The 17011-nt window shown below is 37.8% G+C and overlaps 1 protein-coding gene and 2 long non-coding RNA genes across 3 annotated transcripts in view; 1 reads left to right on the forward strand and 2 right to left on the reverse strand.

Moving 5' to 3' along the window:
• Window positions 1–7994, reverse strand: part of LOC148266848 (uncharacterized) — a 46118-nt gene extending 38124 nt beyond the window's left edge. The window contains exon 1 of the long non-coding RNA XR_015817947.1: window positions 7016–7994. This is a non-coding gene — a long non-coding RNA (uncharacterized LOC148266848). The remainder of the gene's footprint in view (window positions 1–7015) is intronic.
• Window positions 7995–8910: 916 nt separating this feature from the next.
• On the forward strand, window positions 8911–13415 carry LOC148266849 (uncharacterized). Its single transcript, XR_015817497.1, has 2 exons — window positions 8911–9157; window positions 13182–13415. It is a non-coding gene; the product is annotated as an uncharacterized LOC148266849 (long non-coding RNA).
• Window positions 13416–14567: 1152 nt separating this feature from the next.
• The window catches only part of LOC110818493 (DNAse I-like superfamily protein), a 32125-nt gene continuing 29681 nt past the window's right edge, over window positions 14568–17011 (reverse strand). Inside the window, exons 10-12 of the mRNA XM_088216312.1 lie at window positions 15288–15651; window positions 15031–15109; window positions 14568–14937 (exon numbers count right to left, since the gene is read on the reverse strand). Coding sequence (XP_088072438.1) covers window positions 15343–15651 — 309 coding nt within the window. The 3' untranslated portion in view covers window positions 14568–14937; window positions 15031–15109; window positions 15288–15342. The remainder of the gene's footprint in view (window positions 14938–15030; window positions 15110–15287; window positions 15652–17011) is intronic.

Raw genomic sequence — 17011 nt, forward strand, 5'->3', positions numbered from 1 at the left:
TTCAGTCACCTCTTACCGATAATGATTAAACAAATTTTGGTTTTTTCATTTTTCTTAACGGTTTTGGAATCACAGTCATATTTGCAGTTCATAACATTCACTTGACCCATTGGGTCCGTAATTAATCCTAATACCTACCTTTAGACCGGGACCCAACCAAGGTAACAAAACCCAACCCATAAGGGGTCCATTGACTGACCCGGCCAAATATGGGCCTAACACAGAAATCAAATTTTCTCGGGTGGACAATAACCAACTCGGTCCATTTGGGCCCACTTGCCCGATTTGGACTTGATGGGTCCTTTGAACCGAACTAGACTCGACCTAGGGTCCTCTAAACCTAAACCAAACTAGGTTGGGGTCCATATATTAGACAAGCCAAATAAGGGCCCACTCGATCGAACCTGACCCAAAGGTGAGGTAGAGGGCCAAACTCGCATACACAGCAAGTCACGCGAGCGTCGTGCCCAGGTATGCCATCCCACGCACATATGAGTGTGCGAGGACATGCCCCTTATGGGCACTGTGTACAAGCACACGCGTGCGCTCGGTCAGGCAATGTAGCACAACAGGTTGTGCATTCTAGGCCTCCCTCACGTGAGAGGAGGCTTCTCGGCGTGCAGACACGGCTAATAAGCCCCCCGCGCACACACCCTCACAGTAGGCCCCCTTAGTGTGCTGACATGCTTAACAGGTCCTATGTTACTACGCACGACTTTTACACGCACACAGCAAGCCAGGGATTGTGCCCCTCATGCATGGTCATGATATAGTCGTAACTCATGTCTCCTTCTTGGCACCTTGGTGCCCCAAACCAATTCCAAGCTTTTTCTCACCTCCCAAATCAATTTATTTCTAAATTCCATATCCCATTTCCCACATACATAATCTTAAAATTAATATAACTCTAAAATAATCACCTCAAATTAGTCGAATGTTCGATAAAATATGATTACCAAATAGCACACATGCATGCATGAAACCCGATTAAAAACAAACATGTGATTTTATTATTTATAACATTTTAAAATCTAGAAAGCACATTTAAAGGGTAAGGAAACACTAAAACCCTTAGTAATTAGGTTTGATGTTTGGGTTCCCAAAGAAACGAGGTTAATTTGCAATATCAAAGGAGAGAGAAAGTTTATTGTAGCAACCCATAGATTTTTAGAAGATGTTCTGAAAATTTTACGAAAAAAAAGAACTTAAGGGAGGAGCTCTTGTCACCTTAAGTGAAGAAAGAAATCAGGAAGAAAAAGTAAGAAGCTTACCATATAGAGGAAGAAAGCTCTCAAGAGTCCTTAGTTTGTTGTCCCACTCTCTCTCTTTAGCCTCTCTCTCTCTGCCAAGTGAAGAAGAAGAAGAAAAAGAAGAAAAAGAGAGAGAAAAAGGACAATCTTGGCTTAAATAACCAAATAAGGCCGCATGGGATCTATTGGATCCCATGCGGCCTTATTTGGTTATTTAAGCCAAGATTGGATCCCATGCAACGACCTTAGTTATTGACCGACCATCTCATCATGGTGTGCATGAACATCATGTGGCAACTATGGCATGCTAGGTTGCAAGCGAACTTGATTTGGTCCATGATGGGACATGCAGCACTGTTCTCAGACGTAGTGCTACAAGTGCATGGCCACGCGAGCTTGCGGGTGTGTGGGCTCTCATGTCTGCGCGCATACCTACAAGTGTTTTTCCCCCGCAAGGCTTGCCCGTGAGTTATGCTTTCCCCTCTTTTTTTTTCTTTGGAAAAAATTCAAAATTTAAAAGAAAATAATTTTAAAAAAAATTAAACACACCAACATTCATGCTTAAAAAAATTAAAACATAAAATTTCAAATATAGTCCTCTAGTAGGTTTTAACGGTGTTCCACCTTAAAAAAAACATGATCACCCACTGCAAATTCTAGGTCTTTTCTTCAATTGTCGGTATAACTCTTTGATGGCTCTAAGCAGTGGTGAGATTTTTGTAGATGATGGCAATCTTCTCTATTGCCTCCTGAATGAGATATGTTCCCAGGACACATATATTCCTGACTTTGTTCCAATAAGTTAGGGATTGGCAAGGCCTACCATAGAGTGCTTCACATGGGGCAATCCCAATACTGGAGTGATAGTTGTTACTGTAAGTAAATTTCAGTAGCGGTAGATGTTTGTCCCAACTATCACCAAAGTCCAGCACACAGCCTTTTAACATATCTTCTAGCTTCTAAATAGCTCTTTAAGACTGGCCATCAGTTTGGGAATGGTAAGTAGTGTTGAAGAAAAGACTAGTACCAAAGGCTTCTTAGAAGTTTGTCTAAAACTGTGAGGTGAAACGAGAATCTTTGTCGGATACCATGAAAACTAGAGTACCATGGAGTCTGAAGATCTCTTGAACATATAACCCAACCAACTTGCTAATAGAATTAGTCGTCTTTACTTCTAGAAAATGGGCTTACTTAATCAATCTATCAACCATGTCCTATATAGCATTATGACTTGAAACAGTCCTTGGTAATCCCGTGACGAAGTTCATGGTCACATGCTCCTATTTCTATTATGGGACAGGGAGGCACTGTAAAAGACCACTAGGTCTCTGATGTTTCACTTTAACTTGCTAACAAATAAGGCACGAAGAAAAAAAGTCAATTATGTTATGCCTCATACTGGGCCAACAAAAATGGAGCCTTAAATCCTGGTAGATTTTAGTTTTACCTGGATGGATAGCCAACTTGGAGATATGAGCTTCTTTCAAAATATCCAATCTAAGTTCGGGCTCATCAGGCACCCACAAATAGTTTTAAAACCTAAGGGTTCCATCATCGGATACTCTAAAATCATACTTAACCCCCATTTCTAATTTTTCCTTATGTTTCTCCACATTAGGATCTAAAGATTGGGTTGGATTTGAATTTGAGCAAGATAGACGCCTTCACCATAATGATTCAATTAGGGGTTCTAATAGCTTCGAGCATCCTCTATCTTGAAATCATCATTTGTGCTAAGAGCATTAGCAACTACATTACCCTTATTGGGTATGGTATAGAATTTTACAATTGTAGTCCTTTAAGAGATCCATCTAACGTCTTTGTCTCATATTGAGTTCCTTCCACGTGAACAAGTACTTCAAACTCTTGTGATCGATATAGATTTTAAAAGTTTTGTCGTACAAGTAATGTCACAAGATTTTGAGAGGAAAGACAATGGTTGGCAATTCAAGATCATGAGAGGGATAGTTTTGTTCATGGGGCTTTAACTGCCTTGAACTATAGGCTATCGCCCTACTATGTTGCATAAGCACACACCCCAGACCAAGGCGTGATGTATCATAATAAACCTAAAATCTACCAGTATTATTCGGAACAACTAATATTGGAGTGGATGTCAAACAAAGCTTAAGGTCGAGAAAACTTTCTTCACACTTTAGAGCAAAGAAACTTTGCACCTTTCCTGGTGAGTCTAGTCACTAGGGCTGCAATCTATGACAGTACAATAGCCTTCCAACATATCCATGCGTAATGTCACATCGAAGCCTTGAAAGTCTAAGAGTACAAGATCTATAATTAACTTTATCCTTGATATTTCTAATTTGCACGACCTATATATATCATGAGCTTTTATGATGGATTTGGAAGGAGTTTCTATAATTAATGCTTCCTCTAAGGAGTCTAGTTTAGCTAACAGATTTCTAGCAAACTACCATAAAACAAAGGAATGAGTAGCACCAATATTAATCAAAGCACAAGCTATGGAATCATGTATAGAACGAGTATTCTAAATGAAGGGTGGTGTGGGGATGACGTTTGGCTTATCAAAGTGAAATACTCTTCCTCTAGCAATAGGTCTGGCAGCATCTCTTGGCTTATGAGGGAAGTCTTTCATGAAGTGCTGAGTACTCCCCCACTTATAACAAGCAGTGCTCAGCTTATAACATGGGTGGTTAACATGATTTCTATCGTAGTGTTGACACATTGAGCAAGATTAGTGTTATTACCTAGAGGCGGGGGTGGTGGTGGAATAGCTACCATAGTTGAGGCCACTCTAGGTCATTTATTGGCACGACCCTGATCAATCCGCTTCCTCTTTTGTTAGTTATGTGCTTTGGCATGGTGGATATGCTAGTAATGGATAGTAAGGAGTTCTTCAGCCAATTGGGCATTTTGTAAGGCCTCAACATAGGTAACAGGTTTCATCACGGCTAGTTGGTAAAAAATGTCAGCCCTTAGGCCTTTAAGAAAATTTTTGGCCTTTTTGCTCTTGGTGGTTATGACTCTGGGCCAAATGATACAACTGAATGAACCCGAAAGCATATTAACTCACAAACATGCTTTACTGACGTAGGTCCTTAAATTTTTCCTCCTTTTTCTCTCGAACATACACCGGGAAGAAAATTTTAAGAAATGCATCAAGAAACTGATCAAAACTGGAGGTAGAGTCTCCTTCTTGAGATGCCATTAGTGTTTAGCCTCTCTTGTAAACATGAAAGTTGTCTGCTCCTCAATGAGTTTGAGGACAGAAAAGAGCTTTTCCATCTGCATAATCCATGCTTTAACTACCATGGAATCTTGTCCAGCATCACAAGGAGGGTTTAGCCTTTGAAATTTTAAAAATACAAAATAACATGATTCTGGTTATATTGTTCCTCTATAGGATGAGGACGACCACTGTTGTGAGCAAAGTTGTGGCCCACAACGGTAGTCAAATTGTGAATAGCCCGAAGTAACTCAGTGAACTGTGCCTGGGTTGGGGCATCCTAGGCATCAAATCTTTTAATCGATGGTCTCCCTCGAGTCATGTTTGCCTACAAAAGGTAGACAAGGTTTTAGTAAAATTTCTTTAACTAGATCCCTAGGCTACTACTATTTTTAAGAAAATGTTTAGGTCTTATAAGTTTAAGTCCTAGGTCTCAGTAGAAGGGATGTCCTTGGAATCTTACTCTAATACCATATGTGATGTCTTTCCATCTGATGGGAACTGGTGTCTAATATAAAGCATATATGCATGCAAATATACTTGCATTATTTTTTATTTGAGACTGCTGAAAACTTCATTATAAAATACCAACAAATTATTCTTTAGAATAACAACCTCTGATCTATTTTTAATAAGATGTATGACAACAATCATTCACAATGACTTATTTGTAACCAATGACCGAACTAAAATACAAGATGGACTGTTATAATTACTTTGGCTTTTTATGGTTTCAATGGGTGCAGATCTTCATGCGAACCTGTTTAGACCTATATCAACATAAGACAAAGGTGATCCCCAACCACCACTATGAATGGGAATAATAGTTAAGTCAGTAAACACTAATACGGAAGTTCTATGATCTCGGCGTTACTTCACCATTGTGACCCCTATAGTTAGTCACAATCCACTTTCGTCAGAGGGAAGGCCAATACAATATCCATTCATAAGGAGTGGTTCACCAACAGTCGATAAACATATGAATAATAATAAGCCTTTAGTGATAATTACTAAACGGGATTAGTGTTTTGAAGTTGATCTACACTTTGATAGTAGACTAGTTGCCTTAAAAGAAAATCCCAATCTATTAAGTCATTTCAGGCATCCTGAGAATCCTTACTATTCTGCCAGTTTGGCCTGCCAATATACTTTCTCGTCATTCCTACTAGTAAGGCCCACTTATCTTGTCCCTAGCCCATTGGGCCTATTACAACTTAAACAGAACCCGACTAGGATCCACGAAAATAACTTGTGGCCCATTGGGCCTTTCAAACTCAATTTCAAACCCTATGGGAGTCCATTTTTCGAGCTTAGCTAAGCCCAACGATGGACTTAAGCCAGGCAAAGGCCCAACAAGTGTGTTACAGGCTTCTTGAAGCCTTCTAAACAACACAAGCCCATTTAAGGCCCATTATCAGTTCCAAAACTCGCGAGGAAAAATCCTATCTACACCCACCAAATAGGAATGGCAGGGGCCCGCAATGAGTCCTATCGGCACATGGGTGCCTGACAGGGTCACATAACCTACCGAACCATGCATTGCCATGACCATGGGTAAACAAGCCAGACATAATGGGTGTGTCGAGGACTAGTCCTTGTGTATGGAAGTGTAGGTCGCTGTGCGGGGCATCATGTTATTGTGCTTGCAAGGCGCGGGTGTCCGTGTGTGTGTTTGCACAACATGGCATGCCTGCACGCACTCGCACGGGTCAACATGTCCGCGTGCACTCGCACAATACAGCATGTCCATGTGCACTTGTGTAATGGGGCGGTCTGTGTGTGCTGTTAAGATGTGGTGTGCTTCCTGGTCTCTTTCACATGACACAACGTGCTTATGTGTGCGTTCGTCCACATGTTGGGTGCTCAAGTGGAGCACACCATCACGTGCACACCGTGTATGCCTGGGGATTGGCTGCCGCACTACTGGTGTGTAAAAGCAACCCTCGCATAGGCACGCTCATGGCATTTGCGAGCTCCCTCTTCATGCATGGACGCTTAGTGAAGCCTGCATACGAGTGCACTGTTATGTGCTTGAACCGCATGTGCGGGGCCCTGTCTATGCACATATGCGTGCCTTGATAGTGTCTTTTGTATGTCTGGTACGTGGTGGTGCCCGTGTTGTGATTCCTTTTGGTACCTTAGTGCCCCATTTTTCTTATTTCTTTCCAATCATTTCATGCAATTTAAAATCATTAAAACCACCCACTAAACAAGCTTACATAACCTTCAAACAATGAACCAGAGTAAACTAAAATTTATGAAACATTTGACACAAACCATTTCCAAATCAAATCAGTTCATACATGCATATTTGGGGCCCTTTAAACAAGCTAGAAATTTCATCAAGAGTATGAAAACACTGCCCTAATCCTTACTAATAGCTAAATAGAGTTTGGTTTCCAAAAGAGGGATTGGAAAGTTGTCGTTTTCAAAGAAAAAAGCCTACTGCAATAGTCGGACTTGTAAAACCTATCTGCAGTAAGCACAAAGAACGAAAATTGATTTTAGGGGATGTATTGGTTTCAGAAGAAAAGAAGGATAAGGTAAGTGAAAGGCTTACCTCTTATAGAAGGGAGGAGTAGCTCAGTGACAAGCTTGCTGCAGTAGAGCAACTTGTTTTTCTCTCTTCTCACTCTCGGGTTTCCCTTGTCTCTCTCTCTCTCTCTATAACTTAAAGTTTTCTCTCTTCTTTCGAATAGTGGAATGGAAGAACGAAGAAAATAGAAGAGAATGAAGGTTTAAATATGGAGAGGCGGACGAACGTGATCCATTGGATCACATCAAGCATGCACAGCCGTTGATAGGTTTAATGGCCGACCATGGATGTCTTGAAGCTGCCAAGTGTTGATCGGCTGTAGTGGACATGAAAGTAGCCTGGGCGAACGGTGGCTGGTTGGGTTAATGGGCGTGTTTGTTCGCATGCACATAGGTTCTATCGTGCGGGTGGAGAATTTGCCTGCGAGGCACACACAGGCCCACGTGGCATTGTATGCATGGTTTGCCTTCCCGGATTTAAATCCTGTGAGGTGTTTTTCCTTCCATTTTTTAATTTCAAATTTAAAATATAAATTTTTACACATAAAAGAAATTTCAAATCAAATTAAAATCTGAATTAATTCCAAATACAACAATATGAGGTTTTCTCAATAAACTTGGGGATGTCACACCTTTCTTGCGGAGTCTTTTCACAATGAGTTTTCATGAAGAACTCCATGCACTACGATATGATATGTGAAAAAATCTAACATATATTTGATGAATGGAAGGAAGTACTGCAAGAGGCATTGAGGAAAGAGGTGGCCCGATCATGTTATAATGTGTTAGAGAACCTCCCTAGTTAAGAAGAGATTTGAGCCCCCACAAAGGTAAAAAAAATATGGTGGATTGGTCATGAAAAGCTGATCTGAATCTCAGCAGAATCATGATCTAATTCATAAGCCATGTTTACACAACCCCAAGCACACAAAATACTCAAGCATATGACAATGACACATCATTTCAAAAAGGAAAGGATGATAGCATCGATATTTTTAACCTATTACTGCAAAGATGGGAAAGTTACCAGTGGATGTCACAAGCGGCACACGTGACTTGCCTTCGACATGTGTGCAAAGCCTCCCACATGCAGATGGACTCACCTGCACACGCGAGCATGCAGAAGGACAGCTTTGCATGCCCTGTGCATGAGCAAGCTTGCACGCAACATATGCGAGAATCCAATGGATCACATACACCTTCCCTTGGCTATTTAAAGCAAATTTTCCTCTCATCTCTTTCATTTTTCTTCATTTCCTTTTTTTTTCTTCACTTGGCTGAGAGAGAGAGAGATGAAACCAAAAGGACCCAAAAAGATTTCCTCTTTCACATGATAAGCTTTCTTATTTTCTTTTTGATTTCCCTTGTTCAGAAAACTTCCAAGAGCTCACCTGTAACACCCGAAAACTTTCATGCTTAATTTATAATGTAAACCCCTATTTATTCGGCCTTATGGCCATTTAAATTCCTTAATATTTTATATTTTATATTTTTAGATGAAAATCATATTTTTTATTTTAATTCGTATTTATTCAGTTTAATAATTATTAAAATTATTTATTTTAATTATCTTGTAGGCAATTCTATTTTTTTAAATTAAATAAAATAATTTCAAGGAAAAAAATGGAGAAAAGGCAAAAAATTCCTGCGAGAAAAAACTCGCACGGCAAGCATAGGAAGCGCGTATTGTGCGCTCATCCCATCTTTGTGCAGTGTGAGGTGCAGTCTGCACATGGCTCCACATGCCCTATGCACGCGTCGTTCACGTGAGGCTGCATGCACTACCCCAGCATGCTACAGGGCAATGTGTGGCGCCGATTGTGCAACGAGCCTCGCCAACTTGGGTAGCATGTCGTCGTCGCTTGGACGACGTGCCACCATCGATTGGGTGGCGTGCCTCTAGTTTTTGTGCCATCGTTACGTCGCATCATCTATTCGTAAGTCACATACATTAGTTGTCACATCTCACCTTTTTCATTGACTTTTTCTCTCATCACCAGATTTTACCACTTGGCGCAAATCCAATGGTCCCCATTTTCTATAAATAGGGACCCTACCTTCACCATTTTTTTATCACTTCTATTTCCATTCTTCCATCCTCCAAGAGCTTTAGAGAGAGAGGGAGATGAGCAAAAGAAGAAAAGGCGTAAGAAACATCAAGACTTCGGTAAGGAATTTAGTATTTACTTTTAAAAATCATAAGGAGTATTTTTAGAATAAAATTAATAAAGTTTAAATTAACATTGCATGGTTAAAGTTTATGCCAAAAAGAAGTAATTTTACGTGTCAATGCATATTTTATGATTGTACATGAACTTATTAATTTTTATGTGTAATTTGAATGATTTAATACTTGAAAGGAATATTGATATGTGATGCAATTGACAGTGGAAAAAACGATTAAGCATGAAATGATGTATAGACATGAGAAATATGTATTGGTATTGGCATGCATAATTCATAAAGTATTTCCTTAGGCTTTTTATCTCTAAGAGATTTCTGTTTCCCCCCCCATTTAGTCTTAAAAAACATGAGATGGCCGTTCCTTGTGGATGACAGCATACTCACTTATGAGAGTGGTGACGTGATATGATTGTAGGGGTCACCTTGGCAAAGTACGTTTGTGGTCATAGTTAACATGTTAGACCACTATGGTTGGCATGACTATAGTCATAAATCATGTCATGGTTTGACAAACTGTAAATGTGTTGATGGTTTCACAAGCCGTAAATTGTTGTTATAAATGAAATGAATTAGTCATTCCATAAGGTAGTCGGGAATCTGTATTGCCCTCAATAAATAGAAGTCTGGACGACTTCACGTGAAAAATAAAATAAAAGACAATGCATATCATGATTTATTTGATTTTTTTTTATTTTCAGCATGATTGATTTGATTGATATGATATGACCATGATATGATGAGTTTAATGTTTTCTTTAAATAAATAAATTGTTTTAATAATTGAATAAAAACCTTGATGTGACTCTTGATGGTAAATAATGATCATACTTTTAAGTACTTTTAAAATCTTATGATGTTATTTAAATACTGTTTTTCTTACTGAGTATATGTTACTCACCCTTTTCCATGCCCGCTCCAAATGAGGAAGATAGTGAGGAACCAATCATGACCTACCCTTTGAAGTTTTTGAGGATCCCGTGGATCCATAAACTTTTATGAGTGCATGACTTGTCCCGCACTCTGATGAATCTATTTACATAATGATAAAAGTGGCCTTTTTTTTATTTTGTTATTTTGTATTTTGCCACCACTTCTGGCATCACATATATATGTAATTGGGAACTCATATATTTTGTGAAGGATTTGTACTTAATTGTTCCACTGTATACATTTATCTATCATGCACTCGTAATCTGTTTTTGTATCTGGTACTCTTATACTTTAATTAGTATTTGGGATGTCACAAATGGTATCCGAGCAGTTACGTAGAATAATCCCCTTACAATTGAGGTTATAGTTAGGAAACCCATCTAAGATAATTAATAAATATGTCATCTTTCAAAAACTAGACCACCAACTCGTATCATCTTTTTCTTTTATAGGAATAACGCGATGAAGACCTTCTATAGAGCGTACCGAAAAACCTAAGGCCCAGGATCATCCGACTAAGGCGAGTTTACTGAACTCTTCCGAGCCATCCAGGGTCTAACCGCAACCGTAGGAAAAACCCAACCCAACCCTTATCAATATCCTCCTGTCCCTGACTACCAACTAGCTGAGAGGTTTATCTCCTATAACATAGTAGAATTTAGGAAACTTAACGTACCCCATTTTCAAGCAGGCTCCGATCCCTTAGTAGTTAAAGCTTGGATCTTGCAGATAGAGAAACTTTTCTCTGTATTAGACCTAACTGATGAACAAAAAGTCCCCCTAGTAACCTTCATACTAACCGGTAAAGCTGAACATTTGTAGCGGTTTAAAAAAGAAGTCCTACCTACCCCTACCACTTGGGAGGTTTTAATGGATGCATTCTTTGAGAATTTCTTCCCAGTCTATGTTCGAGAGAAGAAGGAGGAATTTTCGAACTTTCACAAGGAAAACTTAACGGTTACCTAATGTGTAGTCCAATTGTCCAGTTGTCTTGGTTTGCCCCATTAATGGTCACCCCTGAGAGTTACAAAGGTAGGAAGTTTATGAAGGGCCTTCGTGCTGATATATATGACCGGATTATGATACTGAGACCTAGCTCGTATGTTGAGGTGCTAAAACATGCTTAGTTGGTCGAAGACCTTATCTCAGTAAGGCACTAATGCATCACCCGAGTTCGTACCCAACAATAACAACATCAATCCCGATAATGTAGAAGAAGATTGCCTGACCCAGTTAGTATCCATCCTGATAAACAACCCCGAGCTGCCCTTCCCCTTACTCTGCCTCCACCTACTGGATAACTTGCTCGACCTTCCCAACCATGCTAGCATTGTGGTCACTTGCATTGTGATCAGCCCTGTCGGCATTTGAACAACGTCTGCTGTAAGTGTAGAACCACTCAACATTTTGTGAAGGATTGCCTCCAGTGGCCAAAAGACATAGCCAGACCAGTAACCTGGTGCCTTCATCACTCTTATCCTTATCTAGGGTATTTTTTCTACCCATGACATTTTTGCCAGATATCTAATTGATACAAGTACGCACGTCCCATCCGCGCGCAGCGCGAGGTCAATCCTGTGTGCGTCATGTCACACGGGGACAAGGGTCCTACACTATGCACACGCTGTCCGCATAGCAGACTTGTGTGGATAGGCCCCTGCGCGCTTGAGGACCACGCGCAGTAGACCTATATGCGCGGCACCCAGCGCACCCAGGCCTTGCGCCTACAGGCTAGCCTTGCAGCACGCCCAGGCCCTGTGCCTGCAGGCTAGCCCTGTAGCGCACCGGGCACGTGAGGCCACTATCACCTCGGGCAGTGTGTCGTCGCCCCCCTCGAGCAACGTGCCGCAGCTCCTAGCGCCACCACCGGTGGAGGAGGTCTTCCTACTTCATTTTTCGTGCCAAGAATCTTTTTCTCTCTCTCTTCATCATATTTCGCCACTTGGTGTAAATCCAACAGCCCCCCATTTTTTATAAATAGGGGTCATTCCTTCCCATGTTTTTCACACTTCCATTCTTTCACATTTCAAGAATTAGAGAGAAATAGAAAGAGAGAAAGAGAGAGAGTAATCTAGAGAGAGAAGGAGAGGAAGAAAAGAAGAACGGTGTAGAAGAAAGTATCAAGATTTCACTAAGAAATTTAGTATTTCTTTAGACGTCTTAAGGGGTATTTTTAGACAAAAAGAAAAGATTAAATTGATAATTTGTTATTTTGCCTGTTTTGCATGCTTTGTGTTTATATGTTTAATAAATTAAATTGTTCTTGATTTTAAGTATGTTATGTGAGTGATAGACACTTGATGATTTGCATATAATTATAATAATATGAAATCGGTAAGGTTATCTAAAAAAATTAAAAAAAAAAGAACAAAAAAATAAAGAAAAGTATAACGAAGCATGAATAGTTCGAAGTATGTATCTGTATTGACATACATAATGCATCAAGTGTCTCGTTAGACTTTTTATCTTTTAGAGATATATGTTCCCCTAACCCCATTCGGGGTATCTGTTTCTCCTTCCCCCATCTGGTTTGGAAAGACGTAAGAGGATTGCTCCCTGTGGATGACGACATACTCTCTGACGAGAGTGGTGACGCGAATATTTGTTAAGGGTCATCTTTGGCTAAGTACTATCGTGAGTATAGAATATCTGATAGGAGTACTATGGTGGATACAGTCGTGGTCATAAATTGTACCATGGTTTGACAAGCCATAAATGTGCTTGAGAAAATTGTTATTATCTGTATCTGATCTGTTCATTCCACATTGGTAGTCAAAAAATTGTATATGCCTTCAAAGATGGAAGTCGTAACGACTTTGCGAAGCATGACACAAAAATCTAAACATTTCATGATTTACTTTATTTTCTCCATTATCTGAATGCTGTGTGTTTGTCTTGATTATATTAATATGATGTTTTCTCTAATAATAAATTATTTTCATAAGGTAAGATAGGTCTAGAAAGTAACCAAATAGTATTTATATTAGTATAATTCACCTTTAAAATCTTACGATGTTATTTGATACTATTTTCCTTATTGAGTATATGGAACTCACTTTTTCCATGTTCCTCTCCCAGATGAGGAAGAGAATGATGAACTGTTAGTTGACCTACCCATTGAAGTTTATGAGGATCTCGCGAATCCACAAAACTTAAGTGCATGATCGTTCCTGCACTCTGATGAGTCCAATAGCATAGTGAAAGAAGTGGTTCTCTTTTGTATCTTGACATTGTTTAGCTACTTTTGACCTCAGTTATATGTATGAAATTGAAACTCATATATTTGTAAGAGATTTGTATTAATTTGCTCTACTGCATATAATTTTTATCATGCACTCGTAATTCTGTTTCTATATTTAACACCCATATACTTTAACTAGCATTTGAGATGTTACAAAGAATAAGATGAGAATATTACACCTATTAGAAGTAAGGGATGAAGTTATACAATTCACTCTTTCCATGGGCTTTATTCAAGTGACAACTCCCGAGTTATAACTCCTTTTTCTCTAATTTTTTGCATTCATGAGTTTATATCATACTCTCTAGGATTTAAAGCCCATATAAGTCATTATAGGTCAAAAGCTTAGGTGTGTTTGTACCAAGTTAAACATACAGGGCACTTATGGCCATCAATTGTGTACGTCTTAGGATTTTTCATGTGTTCGAGTTTGTTTCTAAATACTTTAATACATCTTGAGACATTTTTGGACATTGTAGGAATCAATAAACACTCTAATAATTATTTATAGTCATTTTTAGGCATTCAGACATTTAAAGCATTTAGGTACATTTCTTTTATGTAAGTATATTTCTTATAATATTTTACGTAACTTGACTTGTTTTGAGATAATTTGATATACTTTTAACAAATATTAGTGGAAATTGATAGTACTAGATTTTTAATTTATTTTTTTCTTCTCAATGCAACTCCAAAGAAGAGAATTAGATATTCTAGACAATAATAGATTCTCTATCTGAAATATAAACTTCCAAATAAAATGAATTTATTTCCTTTTTCCTTCAAGTTTTCTCTTATCTCTCTATCCAAACATAAACTGAAGGAAAATATGAAACGATTTTCTTGTTAACCACAAAGGGGTTCAAAATGTTTCAACCCTTGTTGATTAAGATGACAAAATATAACCAACTCAACTAAGATGAGTTGGTTTCTGATAAGATTATTTTACAAATTTTACAGGAACTTCAGTTATTCTTACTGATATCTAGTGTGAAATTGGAAGAGCCAACTATAGTCTAAGAAATATTTGTAAATATGCTTATTTTTCTTAAACTCTTTACATTAATTTTTTGAAGTAAAATATGTATATGCATAAGAACACTCATAAATCATTGAAATTTGTGTTCATTCCAACGAGTTCAAATCCATTATGAAGTGAAAAACTCGGATCAATCTTGAACCCAATATGCAATCTAATTAGATAAAGAATTTATGGCTATTAATTTTTCAATCTGAAAAGTTTCAGTCCTTTAGTCATAACAAATAATAATTGTCTATTTTGTTAAATGACACTCATGGCAGGTTGCTTTTATGGTTTTTGCAACTTGGAATAAGCCACAAAAAGAAAATGTTTACATACTAAATTAACGTTCACTAAGGATGATTTCAGCAAACTAAATATCTAGGAGAGAAAAAGCAATATTCCTTGGGAAGTATTTTATTAGAAAGAATATTTTACTCAATCTGGTACACTAATGAGGATCTCTAACTGTCCCGATAACATCATACTTTTAGCGAAAGATTTCCTCTATTCAAATCATTTCTTCCATCTCCATTTCATTCCTTTCTTCCAGAGAGGTTAAGAAGCATGCACTGCATCACATGTGCTCATCAAATTTTTAACGAGATGAATTTTGAAGTGTTTTTTTTTTAAAGAAAATAAAAATCCATTCAAAATGAACTCACCACAAATTGAGAAAGCAATTACACCAACCAATCAGGTAGGACCTGTGATACAAACAGATGGGATTAAGTATGAGCACATCTGCAAAAAAAGACATGAGTTATAAGATTATGAAATCTACGAATTCATGAAGGAAAAAAACATCAAACAATTGTTTAAACAAGAATAAAGTTCAGACCACATAAAGTTCAAAAAATAAAACTTATACCGTACCACAACAGAATCTAGTTCTCATTGAAGTGAAATATCTGCAACTTACCAGAAAGATTTTGAACAGCATAGCTTCTTCAGGAGAACACTAATAATTAAATCTGTTATTCCCTGGTGATCTCAAACTCAGCACCAATTGGTAGATGATCACTTGGGTGGCTGTAATTTGGTAGTCCACTGACTACATCTGGCAATCCTGGTTGAGGTAGTTCGAGGAGACTGACTGGTTTTATTACGTCAGTTGGAGAGAATAGTATGTAGTCCAGAGTATTTGTGAAGTCAGGCGTGCAATTAGTAAATGAGGGTTCTCCCCCTGTAAATGCATAGACACTGCATAAGGGAACAGGTGCCTCTTCCAAACATTCGGGCAGTATCGCTCCCGAAGGATTACCAGAGACAAGGTATTGATAAACCTGAACCAAAAGCCACTTAAGAATGATTGCAAACATTTGAGGCAGTAGGAGATCAATTTATTTATCAGACCATAAAAGGAAACACATTATATCAAATGTTACAAGCACTCAACCCTTTTTTACTAGCCAAAGGAAGCTCAATGATGTCATCCTAGACTGCATGGAGGAGAGTCCCACCCAAGAGGGAACTCTCTCCCACGAGAGTTTCCCTCATGCCATCCTGTCTTCATGGAATGCGGCAATATGAATCCTAAATTAATTAGAATTTGTGGCAAGGGAGCTTTAAGAATACCGAAACTCTTTATTCTAGAGTCCTAATTAGATTTCTTCTACATCAATTAATATTTGAAGGAGTTGGAATCATACTTGACAAATGAAAGATCAAAGGAAGGGGAGTCCTTTTCCTAACCAAAAATCTCCCTTCATTTGCTCATGGAGATAAGTTTGTTTTCAATTTCAAGTTGGTAACTTTTTAAGACATCTTCAACACAACTTTTTTATAAAAAATTAATTAATTAATTAATTATTGACGTCTAACTCCGATTAAGATAAGGAGTAAGGATTCGACCACAAGAATGAATCCTATTCAAGAAAAAAGAATTCTATTTTCTTCATGTTTATGCACTTTTAATTTAATTTTTTAATTAGAATCCTAAATAAAATGTATTTAGAATTTTCTTAAACTTTAGTTTCCATTTTCTACTTGGATTAATAAAATTTATGTCTATATAAAGGCCTTATTCATTAGGTTATAAACACTTCAATTCAAAGCATCAATAAAATTATAAATTTCTTTACTTTAGCTTTCGGCTATTATGAATGCTCTTTGAAAGGGTTTCTCAACCATCTTATTGAGTGGGGAATTGATTCTACTTATTAAAGGTAATCTCGTGATATTTTATCAATTTTTATTATTTATTCCAATTATCTTAATTTTTAATCACGAGTTAATTATGAATTAAGTAGGAGGAATTTGTTTAAAAATTAAGTTTTTGTACTAAATTGTTAGTTACGTTTTTTATCATATTGGTTGATCTTAGGTTATGTATCATTTGGTATGAAAGCTTAAACTTTAAATAGATCTTACTATCTTACATATTTATTCTTTGTAGTAAAAAAAAAAAGCAACATATTTTGCATCAATCTTTTTATTCATACCTGTAGTGTCTTTTCTTACACTCTTAAGTCTTTTTTTTTTTCATTGTGCTTTCATTCCATTACATCACTAAGTAGCTAATTGCGTCCTATTTACTTAGTATCATGGCGAATTCTTCAGAAAAAATTGTGTCTTCCACAATGGAATCTGATAAGTGAGATTTCGAGTAAGTGTTTACATAATCTTCTCCTGTCCGAAGAAATG

The sequence above is a fragment of the Carica papaya genome, chromosome 3, assembly GCF_054855325.1.
Source record: "Carica papaya isolate Zhongbai chromosome 3, ASM5485532v1, whole genome shotgun sequence".
Lineage (NCBI taxonomy): Eukaryota > Viridiplantae > Streptophyta > Magnoliopsida > Brassicales > Caricaceae > Carica > Carica papaya.